The 19,831-nt window shown below is 36.4% G+C and overlaps 1 protein-coding gene and 1 non-coding gene across 10 annotated transcripts in view; both read right to left on the reverse strand.

The window, feature by feature from the left end:
* RC3H2 (ring finger and CCCH-type domains 2) overlaps positions 1 to 19,831 on the reverse strand; it is a 44,309-nt gene that overhangs the window by 19,914 nt on the left and 4,564 nt on the right. For all 9 annotated transcript variants that reach the window (XR_002823989.1, XR_002823990.1, XR_002823988.1 and 6 more), the window contains exons 3-8: positions 17,980 to 18,213; positions 11,492 to 11,667; positions 7,853 to 8,053; positions 7,263 to 7,395; positions 7,028 to 7,146; positions 5,383 to 5,495 (exon numbers count right to left, since the gene is read on the reverse strand). Coding sequence is in view for 5 of the 9 variants with exons in the window: in XM_023730691.1 (XP_023586459.1) it covers positions 5,383 to 5,495; positions 7,028 to 7,146; positions 7,263 to 7,395; positions 7,853 to 8,053; positions 11,492 to 11,667; positions 17,980 to 18,213 (976 nt within the window). In the remaining 4 variants the exon portion in view is untranslated. The remainder of the gene's footprint in view (positions 1 to 5,382; positions 5,496 to 7,027; positions 7,147 to 7,262; positions 7,396 to 7,852; positions 8,054 to 11,491; positions 11,668 to 17,979; positions 18,214 to 19,831) is intronic.
* LOC111820462 (small nucleolar RNA SNORD90) lies at positions 7,465 to 7,574 on the reverse strand. Its single transcript, XR_002824011.1, has one exon. It is a non-coding gene; the product is annotated as a small nucleolar RNA SNORD90 (small nucleolar RNA).

The raw sequence follows: 19,831 nt of genomic DNA on the forward strand, positions 1-19,831 counted from the left end.
CACAGAGGCTGGTGAAGCTTAAAAAGAAAAATGTTCCCAGATCAGAGTGGCTCAAGGTGGAGTGACAGAAAATGAAGTGGAACAAAACAGGTTATGGCCAGTTTACATATGTCATCTTGTAAGCACTGGGGAACCAATGATTAAGGAGGAGAAACATGAGTAGACCTGTATTTTAGAAAGGCAATTCAGGGTCATGGAGGGGCCCAAAGATCCCTGTGCTTTCCTCCACATGCTCTCTGAAATCTGCTCTTCATTCTTCACTTCAAAGGTACCTTACACAAAATGCCCAGTGGCTCGCTGCTTTCCATCCTCAAAGGACAAATCTCGGATATACGTAAGTTTGGAAAAACACTCTAGCAAGCAAAATATAAAGTTCTGATTATGAGCCTAGCAGAATCACAACTCAAAAGAAAGGAATTATGAGAAGTAAAACCTTAACCAAAGGAGGTAAAATAAGTGACACACGGGGATACATATGAGACTGCTAATATCTGGGTAAATGAAAGTACTTCCTACTCAGGTAGGAACACTAGGATTTAGAATCTGGATCTCACATTTGAAAAAATCCAAGTACTCCCTATTCTTTTTACTATTTTATTGTGCAGAAAATATACACACCAAAACATTCACCAGTAAAACTTCCACATTTACAATTTAATCACATTGATTACATTTTTCATGTTGTGTCACCATTATCACTATCCTTCTCCAAAATATTCCACCACCATTAACATAAACTCAATGCCCCCCAAACAAAAACTTCTCCTTCACCCTTCCCTCCCATACCTGTTAATCACTAATAATCTTTAGTTTCTACGTATTTGCTTATTCCATGTAAGTGAGGTTATACAGTATTTACCCTTTTGCAACTGCCTTATTTCACTCAGCATGTTTTCACGGTTCATCTATGTTGTGGCATGCATCAGAACTTCATTTCTCCTTCTAGCTGCAGAATATTCCACTGTATTTATATATCTCATTTTGTTTATCCATTTATCTGTTGATGGACATTTGGGTTATTTCCACCTTTTGGCTATTGTGAAAAGTGCTGCAAGCAACATGGGTTTACAGGTTTCTGTTTGTATTCCTGCTTTCACTTTTGCTGGGTATACAGCCAGGATTGGGATTGCTGGGTCATACGGTAATTCTATGTTCAGCTTTTAGAGGAACCACTAAACTGTTTTCCACAATGGCTATACCATTTTAGATTCCCACCATGTTATGGACTGAATTCCAAAATCAAACCAAACTCACTGTCGTCAAGTCGATTCCCACTCATACCAACTGCACAGGACAGAGCAGAACTGCCCCATAGGGTTTCCAAGGAGCAGCTAATGGATTCAAACTTCTGACCTTTTGGTTAGCAGCTAAGATCTTAACCACTGTGCCACCAGGGCTCCATGGATTGAATTATATCCCCCAAAAATATGTGTTGTAAATCCTAACCCCTATGCCTGTGGTTAGAATCCCATTTGGGAATAGGTTTTCTGTTACGTTAGTGAGGCAGGATTAGTATAGTGTATCTTGAGTCAATCTCTTTTGAGATATAAAAGAGATTAAACAAGTGAGCAAAGCGGAGATGGGGGAAGAGAGATGTCAAGACGCATGAAGATCTCCAAGGAACCAGGAAACAAGCAGAAGAGCAAGGACCTTCCTCCAGAGTTGAGAGAGAGAGAAAGCCTTCCCCTAGAGTTGGCACCCTGTCTTTGGACTTCTAGCCTCCTAAATCGTGAGAAAATAATTTTGTTAAGGTCACCCACTTGTGGTATTTCTGTTATAGCAGCAATAGATAGCTAAGACAGCCTTGAAACCAAGAGAACAAATCCCATGGGGTGATTAACCAAAACCAAAAACCAAACTCGTAGCCATCGAGTTGATACCGACTCATAGCGACCCTACAGGGCAGATGAGAACTGCCCCATAGAGTTTCCAAGGAGCACCTGGTGGATTCCAACTGCTGACCTTTTGGTTAGCAGCTGTAGCACTTACCTACTATGGCACCAGGGTTTCCGTGAAGTGATTGGTTATGTCTAATTAGTATCAGCATCTATAGACACCCTTGATCGGCAGCTGTCTCCCAACTGATCTTGTTATTTCCCAATGCTGACCCCTTCTCTCATTATTCCCCACAAAACAGAAAATCTTTTAAAAACACAGATCTACTTACGTCCCTCCTCTGCACGTAAGTCTTGAATAGATTCTCATTGCCCTGAAGATAAAGATATAAAACCTAAATTGTGGCCTATAAGACCCTGCATCATCTAGCTTGTGCCTACTTCTCTGATCTCTGATATCACTGCTGATCTTGGTAAGAGCCTTTTCAGTTGAATAGTGAAATTTTTTTTGGAGGTGGGGGGAGGGGTTGTTGTTCTTTGCCTACTTTTTGATTGGGTTATCTTTTTGTTGTTAAGTAGAAGTTTTATACATATTTTGGCTGTTAGGCCCTTCTCTGATATAGGGTTCCTGAAAATTTTCTCCCAATCTGTAGGTTGTCTTTTCAATTTAACGATAAAATCCTTTGATGTACAAAAGTATTTAATAATTACGAGGTCCCATCTATCTATTTTGTCTTTTGCTGGTGGAGCTTTTGTTATCATATCTGATAATCCATCATTAAACACTAGGTCCCACAGCCTTGCCCCTACACTTTCTTCTAATAATTTTATAATTTTAGTCCTTATTCTCTTAAAATTATCCACGCGTTCCTTCAAGTGCTCATGACCTTCCTACCTAGCTTAGGATCCACTATCCACCATTAAGCTCCCCTGAAAGTATCTTTAACTCCCTTGGTCCACTCCCTCTCTGTTGAATTCACCTGGTAAAATCCCAATTTTGGTTAAACCCAATTTTTCACTTACTTTGTGTCTGCTCCTAAGCAGCTGAGTATGCTGGCCACACACTGTCTTTCTTACTAAAACAAGCAAGGAAGAGTTCCTGTTCCTAACTGAACCCAATCTTACCACTTGGTTCTAAGGCTAATCCTTCCACTTGAACCCCAGGTCCCAAGCCCATCTTAAAGATTTCATTCCAGTAATTATCTTTTTTCTCTCCTACATCGTAAATTTCTCCCTTTTCCTGTCATTACCAACACATGATTTACACTAAGTATCTTAAAAAATAAAATCCTGCCCATGTTCCCTTTCAACTATATTCTATTCCTCTGCTTCCTATTACAGCTAAAGTCCTTAAAAGAATTGCCTGTATTCACAGACTCTGGTTTTTACTACTCATTTTCTTATCAACCCAGAAAAATTGGGTCTTTGTTCCCACAACTCAACTGAAAAGGCTCTTACCAAGATCAGGAATGATATCAGAGATCAGAGAAGTAGGCACAGGCTAGACGATGTAGGGTCTTATAGGCTACAATTCAGATTTTACATCTTTATCTTAGGGGCAATGAGAATCTATTAACATCCACAGGAGTGGCATAAGTAGATTTGCGTTTTTAAAAGATTTCTTTCTGTTTTGTGGGGAATAATGAGAGAAGGGGTCAGCAATGATAGACATAAGATTAATTAGGAGACAACTGCAGACCAAGAAGGGGAGACGATAGCTTGGACTATAAAAATGGAAAGAAGAGATGTGAGTTAAATATACTGTTGTTAAGTGTCATCAAGTTGGTTGCAACTCATAGTGACCCTATGTACAACAGAACGAAACACTGCCTGGTCCTCATGATCACTGTCATGCTTGAGCCCACTGTTGTAGGTTTTCCTCTTTTTTGCTGACCTTCTACCTTACCAAGCATGATGTCCTTCTCCAGGGACTGGTCCCTCCTGATAACATGTCCAGAGTATGTGAGACAAAGTATCATCATCCTTGCTTCTAAGGAGCATTCTGGCTGTACTTCTTCCAAGACAGATTTGTTCACTGTTTTGAAAGTCCATGGTATATTCAATATTCTTCACTAACACTACAACCCACAGGTGTCAATTCTTCTTCAGTCTTCCTTACTCATTGTCCAGCTTTCGCATGCATATGACACGACTGAAAACACCACGGCTTGGGTCACATGTACCTTAGTCCTTAAAGTGACATCTTTGCTTTTTAACTTTCAAGGGGTCTTCTGCAGCAGATCTGCCAAAAATGTGTCATTTGATTTCTTGACTGCTGCTTTCCTGGGTGTTGACTGTAGATCCAAGTAAAACGAAATCCTTGACGATATCAATCTTTTCTGTTTATCATGATGTTGCTTACTGGTCCAGTTTGTGAGGATTTCTGTCTTCTTTATGTTGAGGCATAATCCATACTGAAGTCTGTAGTCTTTGATCTTCATCAGTAAGTGCTTCAAGTCCTCTTCACTTTCAGCAAGTAAGGTTGTGCCATCTGCATAACGCAGGTTGTTAATAAGCGTTCCTCCAATCCTGATACCCCACTCTTCTTCATATAGCCCAGCTTTTCGGATTATTTGCTCAGCATACAGACTGAATAAACATGGTGAATGGATACAACCCTGACACACACATTCCTGACTTTAAACCATGCAGTATCCCCCTGTTCTGTTCGAATGATATAAGAAATATACAGGAAGGTGCAATGACAGAACTTGGTGACTGATTAAGACAAGCAGATGAAGAAAAACTGAGAAAGACATCTCCCATAACATGGCATGTGTAACTGCCTGGACAGGGCACAATGGGGGATGGCAGAATGGAAAGTGGAGGAGGAAAAGTATGGGAGGAAAAAAGTAGCTCAGTTGGAGTTTAAAGTGCCACCAGCAAAATGGAAATGCCCAATAACGATGTGATATGCAGGTCAGCTTTTCAGAAGAAACGTTGGGATCAATTTTTTTTTTTTTTTTTTTTTGGCAGGGGGTGTGGTGAGGTCTCAATTGTGAATGCTTTGGTTAAAAAGCAAAACAATTAAAAATTTGGACAATGTGTAATATAGCTTATACCCATTTACTTTTAGATCTGGGGGTAAATGGACAGAAAAAGAGGGTTACCCACAGATGAGAGAGAAAAGACATAGCAGAAAAGAATGTTAAGATTAAAGGCCATTAAAAAAAAAAAAAGGATCTGCTTTACCATTTTGCCTGGGACTTTGCTGTAACCTTCAATTGAATCTGAGCAAATAAAGTGTGTACAGAGGGGTATTTGTGTTATACACACATGCTTAGTAAAAACATGGATTCCAGCTATAAACTCAAGAAATGACTCTTAAATAAAGTTTTAAATCATTTATCACGTTAAACTTGCTCCCATAAGCAACAAGATATGGTTTTAAAAAAAAAAGAAAGAAAAGCTATTGTGCAATCAAAAGAACCCTACAGTATGAATTTACTTGCATCTTTGAAACTCATCACAAACTTTAAGACTGTGTAAGACACTTCCTTAATGACCAAAAATTAAACTCATATGAAAGAGAATTTTCATAACTTACTTTTCAAGTTCTTCCTGAGAATGGGCAAATGTACAATTTGTTCCTCGTGGACACCCCCCTTGCTGTCGTAGATCTCGGCACATGCTAGTCTTGTATTTACTGTTTGGCTGAGGCTACGAAAAGGAAAACATCAGATGTATGGAAAACTAAAGATTCTAGCTGTTAATCACTCTGCAGACTTCAGAACTTCGTAATTATACCCTTAATTCCCTTTCACATTAGAAATGTAATTCTTGCACTGAACCAACTACTATTCCATTTTAAAAGCATTCCTGTTGTGAGCTATGTGGTATAACTTAGTGTTGGCATTTAGACATTCCTTCTGAGGATTATCTGAAACTGGTTCAAATGTATGTCTATTTATTTGTCAGGCAACGAAATGCCCAAAAAAATAAAAGATTTTCTCATCAATTTATTGCTGTCTTAACATCTAATACCAAAACCAAACTTTTTAAAAGCATTTAAAAAAAAAGGCCATAAGCTTTGTCCACTTAAAACTTTCCCAGGAAAGGTAAAATACAATTTCCCTCTGAAAGTGAAAAATTAAGAAATACCAATTTATTTGTCAACTTGAGAGTATAACTCTCCTCTAAGCTTGGAACTGTTTAAGTTCACACAAACAATGAAGCAGAATATAAAAAACTCACCATAATTGCTGTAATTTGCATTAAAACCTAAAATGTCACTCTTAATTTTGTGACCCTAATAAAATGAGAACATTCATTTTTCAGTTATTATTTGAATATTATGTCTTCTAATAAAATAAGGATAGAAGAATGGAAAGATCACAGATGCGGAATAGATTCAGTCCAAGCTCTGTCACTTACTACCAATGACCCTAGATATGTTATTTAACCTCTTTAAACTTCAGTTTGGTAACAGCAATTCCTTGCAGATGGCTGTGAGGATTAGAAATAATAGATGTAAAATACTGAACGTAGTGACTGGCTCATAGTAATTTAATAAATGGATGTTATTTCTAGAATAAAGGATTATAGCTTAAAAAAAAAAAAAAACCTCCTTCTAATGTACACTGAAAGTTATCTTGATAATTCAAATTCCACACATTTACAAACAAATTCATTTGCATGATGGACTCGACAGCAGTGGGTTTTATTTTAGTGGGTATGCATATAAAACACTTGAACATTGCCAAACCACAATGTTTTCATGAGCGTCACAAACTAGTGCCTTTGTTCATTATTACAAACTATTGTAGTTAACTCAAATTTTTTAATATAATAAGCTTTATGGCAGCCTGTTCTTAAGTACAAGTTGTCCATAAGTCAGACATTCGTAACCTTGGGACTGCCTGTACTTGGTCAAAAACAGTTTGCAGTAGTACACTGAACTCATATCCAAGATACCGTGGATGTGAGTTTGCTGTACTACAAAATGCGTATCAAGGACCCTAAAACTTGAAATTTTCCCAAAACACAGACAATAAAAGCTTATGAGTGATGGTGAACATAATTAATGCCACTGAACTGTACACTTAAAAATGGTTAAAATGGCAAATGTTTTTATATATTTTACCACAAAAACTTATGAGGGAGTAGTCACATGAGGAGAAGTCCATTAACAAACAGCTTGTTAAAATGTTCAGAGGTAACAGCAATTTAAGAAGTGCCATAAATGTACTTACCTGAGGTGTTTCATGGCCTTTTCTACTATAATTCTGTATGAAATCTACAAGCCCATGAACCACTGTTTTAACAGCTACCATTGCATTTTCTAGCTGCTCCCAAGTTGGTGAAACAGCATCTAAAATAAGCCACCGAGGAGATGGGGTTGGGAGGACAGTTTGTTAGCAATAATTCTCTTAAGTTATTAAAGCCAAAGTAGAAAACTTATAAGAAACTGAACATTTTTCCACATACCTGGGTTAGGATCTATGTTTGCAAGAAGCTCTAAATGAGGCCTCAGTCTATTTAAGTTGGCTGGGTCACCTGTTCGTTGTAAAACAATTGTCAGTTCCTGGACACTCTTTGCAAATGATTCTGGAGACTGGAGCTAACAAGCAGAAAAGAAAACAGCTTTTACCATCTATGATCAAATGTTTTCATTTAGTCAAAGTTAAACAGGTTTCCAAGTGCCTTCAGATTCCATAGTAGGAGTATCAATGATGAATTAATTTTCACCTCAGAATCTGCCCTATGAAATTCATCATTAGACACTTGGAAAACTTATTTATAAGCTATATTATTTCTCTGGGGTCAGAATATAGATAAACTTCAGACTTTGTAAGCCTGGCTGCTTTCATTCTGATATTCTGTATTTGCTTCCCCGTTAACTCTCTTAGTTTACTTTGAAAGTTAAAATAATAATAAAAAGAGATATAATTTATAAGAGTTTAGTATATAAAAAGTAGGAATCTCCAACTGGTTGTCTCTTTAGTCTCATTAGAAAATTCAAGTTCTCTTCAACGTAACAGCAATGGTATAAAGTCAACATCTGAAATTTCACAAACCTTATCAATGATAGACTGCATGTGTGATTTATGTGCTAAGTCACCATATAGAAGTGAGGACCACTGCTCTGGTGAAATACGAAGTCCTGCTTCCATAGCAATATGAACAATCTGGGCATCATGTTCTCTGCGTAACGCTTCGTAACTCCGAAATTCCTCCTTCAGTTGCATCAGGGAAGAGTCTTCATCCCTTTTGGTGACCTAAAAAAGGGGAGAAGAAAGAATCGGAATTGGTCTGCTCTTTTCCCACCTCAACCAATTCATTCATTTATTTTTTGAGGGGTGGGGTACCTACCACATATCAGACACTATACAAAGAAGGTACAAAGATGAAAAGATTATTTCCTCACTACAAATTCTTTTTGGAACAAAGCAGAACTTTTATAACCAAATACATACTCCTCGCCTTTAATGAGCACAGTAGTTGGTAGGGAAAAGACTGGTAAACAGAAAATTACAGTAAAAGTGCTATTATAAGGCTATGGCAACATAGAGGAAAAGCAATTAAAGCTGACTGATCAAGGAGGAGAGGAATATCAAAGAAGGCTTCCCTCAGCTGAAAACTACACAAACTGAGTCTCGAAGAATGAATAGGAATTCCCAAGGCAAAGAAAGTAAGGAATAGAATCCTAAAGAGGGGCAAGTGTATGAAATAGAAACAAGAAAGAGCAGAGTACAGACAGCTAAAGGCTAAGATGTAGGCTGGAGAGGAATCATAGAGGGCCTTGTATAGTAAGGAATTTGGGTATTACCCTGAAGGGGATGAGGAGCCACTGAGGACTTTTAAGCAGGAGTGACATGATCAGACTTATGTTTTTAAAAAACACCACTTTGGTAGAAGTAAATGATAGACTGAGAGGTAGATAAGTAAGAAATCCAACCAACCAGTAGGTATATATTAGCACTACCACATGATTAAAATATTTTCTGCCACCACATAAATTATCATTAGAGTATTTATATAGCTTTAATCTATACTTGACTCAAATGATAAAAAAAAAATTCAAAAGTTACAAGAGTTTTACATGGCCTAATGAAGTTGTCTGGATCCCTTGTGGTGCAGTGGTTTAAGAGCTCGGCTGCTAACTAAAATGTGAGCAGTTCGAATCCACCAGCCGCTCCTTGGAAACCCTATGAGGCAGTTCCACTCTGTCCTGTAGAGTCACTATGAGTCAGAATCGACTCAACGGCAACAAGTTTTTTTAAATGAGATTGTATAATTATCCAAACATGCAGGTATCATCCACGATAGATGATATGCACTTATTCCTGAATGAGTCATTGCTAATGGCCACAGGGAAATCTGAAACTTGGTTAGGATTCAGAACATTGAGGACTAGGCCAAGCTCCAAAACTTAAATTGGACAAGTCATTCAAATGATTTGAAACTTAGTTTCCGTATCTATAAAATGAAACTACCCTTCCCCTCACCACCTCACTGGTTGTTTCTATTGCTGTTGTTGGCACATGACAGCAACAGTAATATGCCCCCAAGAACATGAATATAGGGAAATCAAATTATCATCTGAGAGTTAACAGTATCAGTTCACAATAGATGTAATTAATTCTCTTTGGTAATCTATAAACATGTTATAAAAGAGGTTCAGATACCCAAAATTCTCATCAATACAATCTTAGGTATTGTTTTGGTTAAGAAAGAGTACAGTGTGATTATAACAAGTCACAAATCTATGCTCCACTGTAACCTACTTAAAGTAACCTTGAGGAAATGAAAGGCAGAATAATCAACCTAAAGAAAAGAAAAAACAAACCCAAAGAACCAGAAGATGGTAGCACTCATCCAAGCACCATCTAGGTATAAAGTGCCCTGTGGGTAGTGTAAGAATTTACCCATCTGAGTAGTAAAGATGGACAGAGGTGGCTAATAGAGCCTGGTCCTATTAAAGTTCTAATAGTATGCATCAAAATCACTTGTGAAGCTTTGAAAACTACAATCTCAGATCTACTGAATCAAAAAAGCTGGATTTGAAGATCATGTATTAAAAAGTATATATAAATGCTTAAGACTTACTTTAACTAATCAGAATCCCTGGGGATTAGGGCCTGGGAATGTATACTTTAAAAAGTTCCATAGGTGATTCACAAATTGAGAACCATTGCACTAAACATCAGAATCATTAATTCCCCTTGTTCTATGCTTAGCAAGTAAAGGCTTGATACTCTTTTACAGGAAAATCTCTACCAACATGAGAATTCTGCTCATTTAACACTTGTTATTTCTCATTGCATATTAATATAACTGATAATCCGATGTATGTGACCTTAGTTTGGGTAAGTCTGTTTCTGAGGAAACAATCTACTGTCAAAATTCAAATCTCCAAGCCTATAAAGACCAGACCTTGGACAATGGTAAATTTACAAAAGTAAACACCACTCAACTACAGTCTTTTGGCAGTTCAGTTAAGGCACCATGATATCCTTTTGTCCCTCCATAAACTGTGCTTTAACATTTAAAACTACAGGGCTGTGAGGATGAAATGACAGCATAAAATCGAAATCACTTTCTAATTTATTCAAACATCAGATATTAAGAGCAGCTATAGATATGTGACAATTATAAACCACAAATCAGTAGGATACCTATCAGGGAAAAAAGTCCCATGAAGTCAGTAATACACGGTGTGAGAATCTAGTCTGTCACTTCAGGATGACAAATGATCTCTGCAATTTGGCTGCTTAGCCACAACCATGTTTGAGGAACCAGAGATTCATTTCAATCATTGCCCTAAGGACAGGAAATCAAGCACTATGACTATCAGGTAGATAGAGTCCAAGCCTCATTAGTAGAGTTAAGTGAATTCATTTGAACATATTACCAGCATCAATTACTTATTACCACAAACTGAGCAATCTGCCAAGAAAATCTTTTTTGATCTCTCTGTACTATTTTCACTCTTGGGGCTATAAACAAGAAAAATAAGCTTTGGTTTTAAATTCAGATGTTTCACTTTCATAGAAGCCAATGGGCCTTTCTCAAGCCCCAGCCAAGAACCTATACTCTTGTAACAAGCAGTAACTTTAAGAATTCAGTCTGCTTTCCACTTCTCAGTACCTGTCAACACCTACTAGCCTATTAGACAATGAAACTACATTTCTAAATATCTTGGAGTTCTTCCCTGCCCTCTCCACCAGACAAACAACATCTAAATGCAGAGTGGGGCAATCTCCTCAACTTTTCACTTCCTTGTTGTGCCTAAGACAACACAGAGGCCATTTTCAGATTAAAAACTTTAATTCTAATCACTACAGGGCAGGAGATAAAAATAATAATGGGGAAGTTACAATGGTTATCGACTCTTAAGAAGTTTTTAGTATAATTCCTGATTCCCTTTTAAAATGGCAAATGTAAATGAATTAGGCTTCTGTAGTTCACTTTTACTAGACCAACAGTCAAGCTTACCAAGCTAATTTCTTATGCTCTGCTCTGTGTTACTGACACCTTCACATATGTGCTCTTATTCTCAATAGGTAGCATCACAGATGCAATCAATCGGGTGGCGGGGGTGGGGGGGGAGGCAGAGTTTCCTCTCTAGTAAGCATTCTGCACTTTTTCCTGTCCGAGGAAGCCTCTGTCTCACACACAGGTATGTAATCTTTAGATAGTTGTTTACTACTTACCTTAAAACAAGAAGCTCGATACAGTAGTTGCACAACATGACCAATGCTTGTTTTTGATGCCTGAGGAAATCTTGGTTCTAGTCTTTGCACAACAAAAAGTACCAGAACTTTCCTTGAGAGAGCAGAACCATCTTCTAATGCCAGCAACACCAGTTTCAAGGCCTCTTCTTGCATAGCTAGAAATATTAAAGTAGGTAACATCAGTATGTTATAAATGAGGAACCCTGCAGAGCATATCTGTCAAAGCCATCTTTAGGTATCAATTTATGGTGTTCCATTATCCATACAGTTGGTATTTAATTAGCACAAAAAAAAGGACGCACATACACAAATACAATTTACTTGAAAAGTAATCGAGCAAAAGGAAACGTACTTTCTACTAAACAATCAGAACACAAGGCAACAAAACATAAAATATCTTCTGTAGGCATTAATAATAGATAACGATGATGTTAAAACTGAGCTACTCAGACAATTAAATAACATACAAAGTAGACATATATTAAGCTGTAATTATTTTCATGCATGTGACTGTTACATTAACTGTCAGAACTATTTTGTATATAATTTTAAAACAACATTAGCCTCTGGATGGAATACCTAAGGAAGGTATTAACTTCACTCACATTGTTTTCCAGCCAGACATGTACACTATAAGCTGAATTTAATCATAAAAGAATATCAGCAAAACCCAAATTATTAAGAATATTCTATAAAATACCTGGCCTGTATTATTCAAAACTCTTAATGTCATGAAAGACCAGAAAAGGCTAAAGAATGGTTCTAGATTAAAGAAGACAAAAGAAACATGACAAATATATGCAATAAATGATCCTGGACTGGAATTTATACTAGAATAAAGTAATGCTATAAAATACATTTTGGGGATAATCGACAAAATTGGAACGTGTGACTGTAGATTAAAGTATTGTATCAACATTAAATTTCCCGAATTTGGTGCCTACAGTATGCTGTTACATAAGAGAGTATCCTTGTTCTTAGGAAATACACAAGGAGGTATTAAAAGGGAAGGAGCATAAAGTATGCAACCTACTTTCAAACAGTCAAAAAAGGGAAAGAACAATATAAATACAGCCAAATGTAAACAAGTGGTGAACGTAGGTAAAGAGTATTATTCTTGCAACTTCTTTGTAAATTTGAAATTATTTCAAAATTAAAAGTTAATAACATATTAATTCTTAAAATGATGGAAATTTAGAGCTAGAAAGATCATTAGAACCTAGATTCTAGATCGAACTCCTTTTTCCAAGTGAGGCTATAGAAGCCCACAGAAGTTAAGTGACCAGGCCAAGGTAAAACAACTAGTTAGCAGCAAAATTGGAACTAGAACCACAGATATTTTTTTAGATAAAACTCACATAAAATTAACCATTTTAAAGTATACAATTCACTGTGTTGAACAACCATCACCTCTGTCTAGTTCCAAGGTATTTTCAGCATCACAAAAGGAAACACCATATACCTTCCCACAGTCCCTAGCAACCACTAGTCTGCTTTCTGTTGATACGGAATTACCTATTCTGGATGCTTCATATAAATGGAATCATACAACATGTGACCAATCTTTTGTGTCTGACTTATTTCATTTAGCATATTTTCAAAGTTTATCCACACTGTAGCAAAAAACAGTACTTCATTTCTTTTTATGGTTAAATAATATTCCACTGTACACACACATACCACATTTTGCTTATCCATTCATTAGTCATGGATATTTAAATTGTTTCCATGTTTTGGCTAAGTGAATAGTGCTGCTATGAATATTTGTGTTACAAGTATTTGTTTGAATACCTGTTTCCAATTCTTTTGGGTATATACCCAGGAGCGAAATTGCTGAGTCATATAGCAATTCTATGTTTAACTTTTTGAGGAACCACCAAATTGTTTCTACAGTAGCTGTACCATTTTACACTCCCACCAGCAATAAATGAAGGTTTCAATTTCTCCACATTCTTGCCAACACTTATTTTCCTTTTTTTAAAATTCTAGCCATCTTACTGAGTGTGAAGTCATATCTTACTGTGGTTTTGATCTACATTTTCTTAATGACTAATGATGCTGAGCATCTTTTCATGTGCTTGCTGGTCATTTGTATATCTTCTCTGGAGAAACATCTACTCAAGTCCTTTGCCTATTTTAATTGTTTGTCTTTTTATTGTTGAGATGTAGAACCAAGAATATTTCATACTTAGTCTAGTGCTTCTTAGGTTAGGGTAAGTAAACGTAAGGAAAATATCCAGGGGCAGTATTTTTTAATTATATATAAATTTGGATTTTTAAAATTATTTTAAATTAAACTTTAAAAACACAGAAAAGTGGGGGCAACACATACCCATAACAAAGCTGCTGCCAATCAGGTTTCATCTGCTACTTACCCGCTTTTTCAGTTTGTTTTGGCTACAGCAGTTTGAAGTAAATCCCAGACAACATCTGGCTTCACCCTTAAATACTTCAGTACATATTTCTAATGGATAAGGACTTTTTGTTGTTGCTTTCTTAATAAACATCATCACACTTAACAAAATTAGTAATATTTCCTTAATATTACCTAACACTCAGTCCACGTTGAGTTTTCCTTCATGTCTCAAAAATGTCTTCTTATAGTTGGTCTGAGTTAGTATCCAAATAAAGTCCATACACTGCTTTTGGATGATATGTGTTTAGGTTTTTTTTTTTAAACAAAAAAATCTATATCAGTTCCCCACCAGCCTCCATCCTACCTTTTAAAAGAAAATCTTCATTTGCTGAAGAAATAGACTCATTTTTCTAAAGAATTTCCCACATTCTGTGTCTGGCTAATTTTGTTGTGTTTTTTAACACGTTCCTCAATCCCCCTTATTTCCTGTAAATTAAAGGCTGGATGAGATTCAGAATCAGCTTTGTTTGTTGTTGTTTTTTGCCAAGCATATTTCATATTCCATGTATCACATCAGGAAATATATAAGGTATAGTCGTCTCACGTTTAGTAATGCTAAGATTTACCAGTGTATTCAGGCTTTATCCATTCATTATAAATTACCCCATCAACCTTTCAACTAACGCTGTTAAAAAAAAAACAAAAAAACCCACTGCTACTGAGTCGATTCCAACTCGTAACAACCCTATCGAAGAGTATAGCCCCTACAGAACTGTCCCATAGGGTTTCTGAGGCTTTAAATCCTTATGGAAGCAGACTGCCAAATATTTCTCTCACAGAGCGGCTGGTGGGTTCGAACCACCGGCCTTTCGGTCGGCAGCCGAGCGCTTTAACCACTGTGCAACCAGGGCTCCTTATGGTGTTAAAAGCCACTAATAATTCTTGCCTAAGCCCATTAATTCACTTCGAATTACAAAATTGTGATTTTCTAATTTGATCATTTTTTCCCTAAATTTATTAGCTGGAATTCTGCTAAAAGAGGAACTGTACCTCAACACAGAGCAACCATCCCTGAAACAGTATGTACAGGAAAGGCAGAAAATAAATGCTTGAATTTTTTGCCTCTTCAATTTTCAGAATAATGTATTGGTACCTTAACAACCATTAATAATAACCAATCAATTTTCTCTGCAGTATCATTACGAACTCATGGATTTTTTATATATGTTATGTCGATATAGCCATTAGTCATTATTCATTTTGATGTACAAATTCTCCCGTTAGTGACAAGCAGGAGCCCCTTCAAGTTTTCATCTTTTGACAAGACAACAGTATTCTCTGGTAGCTTTTTTGCCTTTTAGCACAACACTTCCCAGCCTCATCTTGTACTTTCCTACACTAGAACTGGAACAAGGCATTTTTCCAAAGAGCCCTGTTTCTTACTAATGGGAAATGGTATATATTAAAGACTCAATTCGAGTGTTGTGGTTATTCATTTCTTCTAGGCTTTTTCAGTCAACAGACCTAGGAAATACACAACTTTCAGAAAGAGAAAAACAAATGAATTCATCGCCAATTCAAACTTAAGATTGCAGGGGCTATACCTAAATTTTCTGATTTTATACTAGTATCTCTTTTTTTTTTTATGCTGAAGATCTTAGTTCCTGATGTCATTAACATAATTACTTGCTTTATCTTACTATGTATCTGTATAGCAGTTCAAAATAACAATATCGATAGAATCAAGAACAATATGACTAGTAAATAGAATTAAGATTTATTATAGGAATATAAAATCAAAATACTGTGTTCTAAAATCATCTAAAATAATTATTTTCTGTATGGAGATGTTACCAACTTGATATATATTTTATTTTCTTTTCATGTTTAGGGATAACTTTATTCATTTTTATTTAAATACTTCTTAAATTTTTTTTATAATTATATAAAACATTTACATGGTTCCAAAGTCAAAAGTACAAAACAAGGTACATTCAGAGAGGGCTAGTGTCTTTCCCTGTCCCCTTTTCCTTGGTTCCTCTCTCTTTCACATAATTTTATTAATTTTTTATTTTTCCTGTCATTGTTTCTTATGGAAAATATAAACAAGGAGATATGATTGCATCTTACTCCCTTTCTTACTTAGAAGGTAGTACACTAAGCACACTATTCTGTACCTTGCTTTTATTTTTTTCACTTAACAATATATCTTGAGATCACACCCTAGCAGAATATACCATCATCCTTATTCTGTTCTGCAGTTGCATAGTACTTCAATGGAAGGAGATATCATGGTTTATTAACCCAGTTCCCTATTAACAGACATTCAGGTTGCTTCCATATGGTTTGCTGTTATAAATAGTGTATTTATAACTTAATGTACTTTCTTCCTTTTGCTGTCAAATGTCTGAGATAGATTCCTAGAAATGGGATTGCTGGGCCAAAGGGTACATGCATAGGTGACTATGCTAGATACTGCCAAATTCCTCTCTTCAAGTTTGTACCAACTTTGCATTTCCACCATTATTGAGGATGAAATGACAAATGCGTTCCAAACTTCCAATTCAGACACAACTATGCCAAGAGTAAATTGTCAAGCTTCTGAATATTTGCCAACTCTAATCAGTGAGAAATGGAATCTCAGTATAATTATAATGTATATTTTTCTTAATATGAGAGAGGTTGAGTATCTTTTTATATGTTTGACGGCTATTTGCATTACTTTATACTATGCATTGTCTGTATGCATGGTTTGTAAAATTTTTGATTGGGTTGTTGCTCATTTTCTTTGGAATTTTTAAAAAGTGCCTTACATAGTCATTATATTAGCCCTTTGTAATATGATTTATAAATATATTAACCCTTTGTAATATGATTTATAAATATTTTTCCCAGTTTGTCATGTCTTTTAACTTTTTGGGTATGATGCATATTTAAAAATACATACATATACACATATGTACATATACACATACATCCGAGTATCATTCTTTTCTAAAAGACAACACAGTAGAAAACTTCATGACCTTGAAATAGGTAAAGATTTTTAAAATAAAACATACATACTGCTAACTATAAAGGAATCACCCCTCGGTGATTTTTATTTTCTTTATAATTTCTATATTTTCCTTTTTTTTTTAATTTGTGTGTGTGTGTGCTTTAGATTAAAGTTTACAGAGCAAATTAGTTTCTCATTCAAAAATTTATATATAAATTATTTTGTGACATTGCTTGCAATCCCTGTAATGTGTCAGCACACTCCACCTTTCCACCCCAGGTTGCCTGTGTCCATTCATCCAGTTTTCCTGTCCCTTTCTGCCTTCTCATCTTTCCTTTTGGGTAGGTGTTGCCCATTTGATCTCATATACTTGACTGAACTAAGGAGCACGTTCTTCATGTGTATTGTTTATTTTATAGGCCTATCTAATCTTTGGCTGAAAGGTGGACTTCGGGAGTGGCTTCAGTTCTGAGTTAGCAGGATGTCTGGGGGCCACAGTCTCAGGGGTTCCTCCAGTCTCTGTCAGACCAGTTAAGTCTGGTCTTTTTCTGTGAATCTGAATTTTGTTCAACATTTTTCTCCTGCTCTGTCCAGATCCCTCTATTGTGATCCCTGTCAGAGCAGTCAGTGGTGGCAGCCAGGCACCATCTAGTTCTTCTGGGCTCAGGCTAGTAGAGGCTGTGGTTCGTGTGGTCCATTAGTTCTTTGGTCTATATTTTCCTATTTTAAAAACAATCAAAAGCTTTTGATTTTTTTTTTCCTGACCAAAAAAAAATGTAGTTTTCCTTTACTTACTACTTGTGTAATCTTGAGGCTCTCTTTAATTCAGTTTTCTAATTTGTAAAATTGAAGCTGTCACCTATCTTAAAGGCAGGCTTAAATGAGAAACTTATTCTCATTTAATTCATGAGAAATTTATTCTAAAACACTGAAGCATTGTCTATAACATGGATTATGATTAACAAAAACTAGTCTATCTCTAATTATGTCAAGATTTATATACATAAAGATGAATTGAGTCTGAGGATTCTTAACCTAGATCTAGAAATTGGCATCCTTAAGTCCTGATACACAGTAAGAAAGGCAGGCAGTCACTGTAATATTACTTCTTACCTGGCCCTAGAAACTGGCATCCTCGAGCCCTGACTGCAGCCCACAGGTTGGCAGACAATTGCTGGGGGTTCTGGTGCTGTAATATCAGTTCTGTTACAGTTCTTTCTCCAAGTGAACGGGCTGCTCGCATGGCTCTTACACGACCTTCTTCTTCTACCAGTTGACAGTTGACAAGTGTCACCAGTTTCCTTTGCATTGGCCGGCTCAGTGCACTCTGGTTCAAACTAGCTACACCTTTAGAAAAATGGAAGCAAAGGAAACTAAACTTTTTTCCAAAAAAAACCCAAAAAGTCAGCTTTCATTATCCGTATTTAATTATTAAGCCACATCTAATGAGTTCCTTTTAAGGGACTTTCATTTTTCCAGCAAGGAGTATACTGCCTATTTATTACTACTCTGTGATAATAAGGAACCATTTTAATTACTTCAGATTTTATTAGGTATCCTGTTCTCTGGGTTGTACATGACCCCCAAAAGGCAGTACTTGGAATTTATATATAGTTTGTACTTCATCTTTACTGAACGATTGAAGGTAAATATAAAATAAAGTGAATTAAAAGTTTAACCTGAAAGTAATCATTGTACACAAGATATTTAGAGTACTGCTAATGGTAAGCTCTTAGATTCTATTTCTGTTTAGCTATTCAATGATTTTGCTTCAGCAATTCTCCAATATCACCAATTTTCCCTCTCTAGTTGACCAACTGCATCAACAATCAGTAAGAACAAGCATCCATCTTAAAAAATAAATACTTTAATTGATCTCTCTTCCCCTGTCAGTTCTGCCCCATTACCTTTCTCCCTTTTCTAGCCAATCCTGAAGAGTTGTCTATATTCACTGTCTCTGATTTCTTGCTTCACAGTCTCTAAAATCTATTTCAATCAGGTTTTTGCCACTGTCACTTGTCAAGACAACAATTAACTCTACTTTGCTAAAACTAACCGTTGCTTTCCAGTTATCTTACCTGGCCTTTCAACAGCATTCACTATAGCTGATCACTCCTTTAAACACTTAGCTGGCTTCCAGAACACCCATTCACTTTGTTTTCTTCCTTCCTTCTTCTTTTCTTTTCTTCTAGTCTTCTTTCTATTTTCATCTTTTCTCCCTGACCTCTTAATGTTAAAAGATCTCAGGACCCAGTCCTTGTTCTCTTCTCGATCTACACTCAATTAGATAATCTCATCTATTCTCATTTTCTTAAATACCATCTTTATGCCAATGACTCCCAAAGTTACAGCTCTTAATCCTCATCCCGTAACACAGAACACTATGAAATATCCAACTGGTCACTTGATAGCATTCAAGTATATTAGACATCTCAAACTTAACATGACCAAAGTTAAACTTTAGATCTTCCTACCTAAACCTGATCTACCTGCAGTATTCCCTGTCTCAGCTGATGTAAACCCCTCTTTTCAAGTGCTCAATCATACTTGACTCTGCTCTTACTGTCATACCCCACATCCAAGCATTTAGGAAATCCTCTTGGCTTCAAAATATATCCATACTAACCACTTCTCACCACCTCCATTGCTACTAACCTTGTCCCAAAAGCTTCTTAATCTATCACCCTGCTGCTATCGTCTGCCATGAATTCCCCACAAAGCAGCCAATGATCCTTTAAAAATATTAGTCAGATCATGTGACTCCTCTGCTCAAAACCCTGCAATGACTCCCCGATTTCACTCAAAGTAAAAGCTCACGTCTTTAAATGGCCTGTAAGTCCACACTATTTCCTCTCATTTTATCTCATCTCATACTACTCTCCCCCTCAATCATACTCCTCCAGGCAAACTCTCCTCCTGTTCTTTGACGATATCAGGCATGCCTAGGGGACTTTGCACTGGCTAT

The sequence above is a fragment of the Trichechus manatus genome, unplaced genomic scaffold (assembly GCF_000243295.1).
Source record: "Trichechus manatus latirostris isolate Lorelei unplaced genomic scaffold, TriManLat1.0 scaffold00038, whole genome shotgun sequence".
NCBI classification, from domain to species: domain Eukaryota; kingdom Metazoa; phylum Chordata; class Mammalia; order Sirenia; family Trichechidae; genus Trichechus; species Trichechus manatus.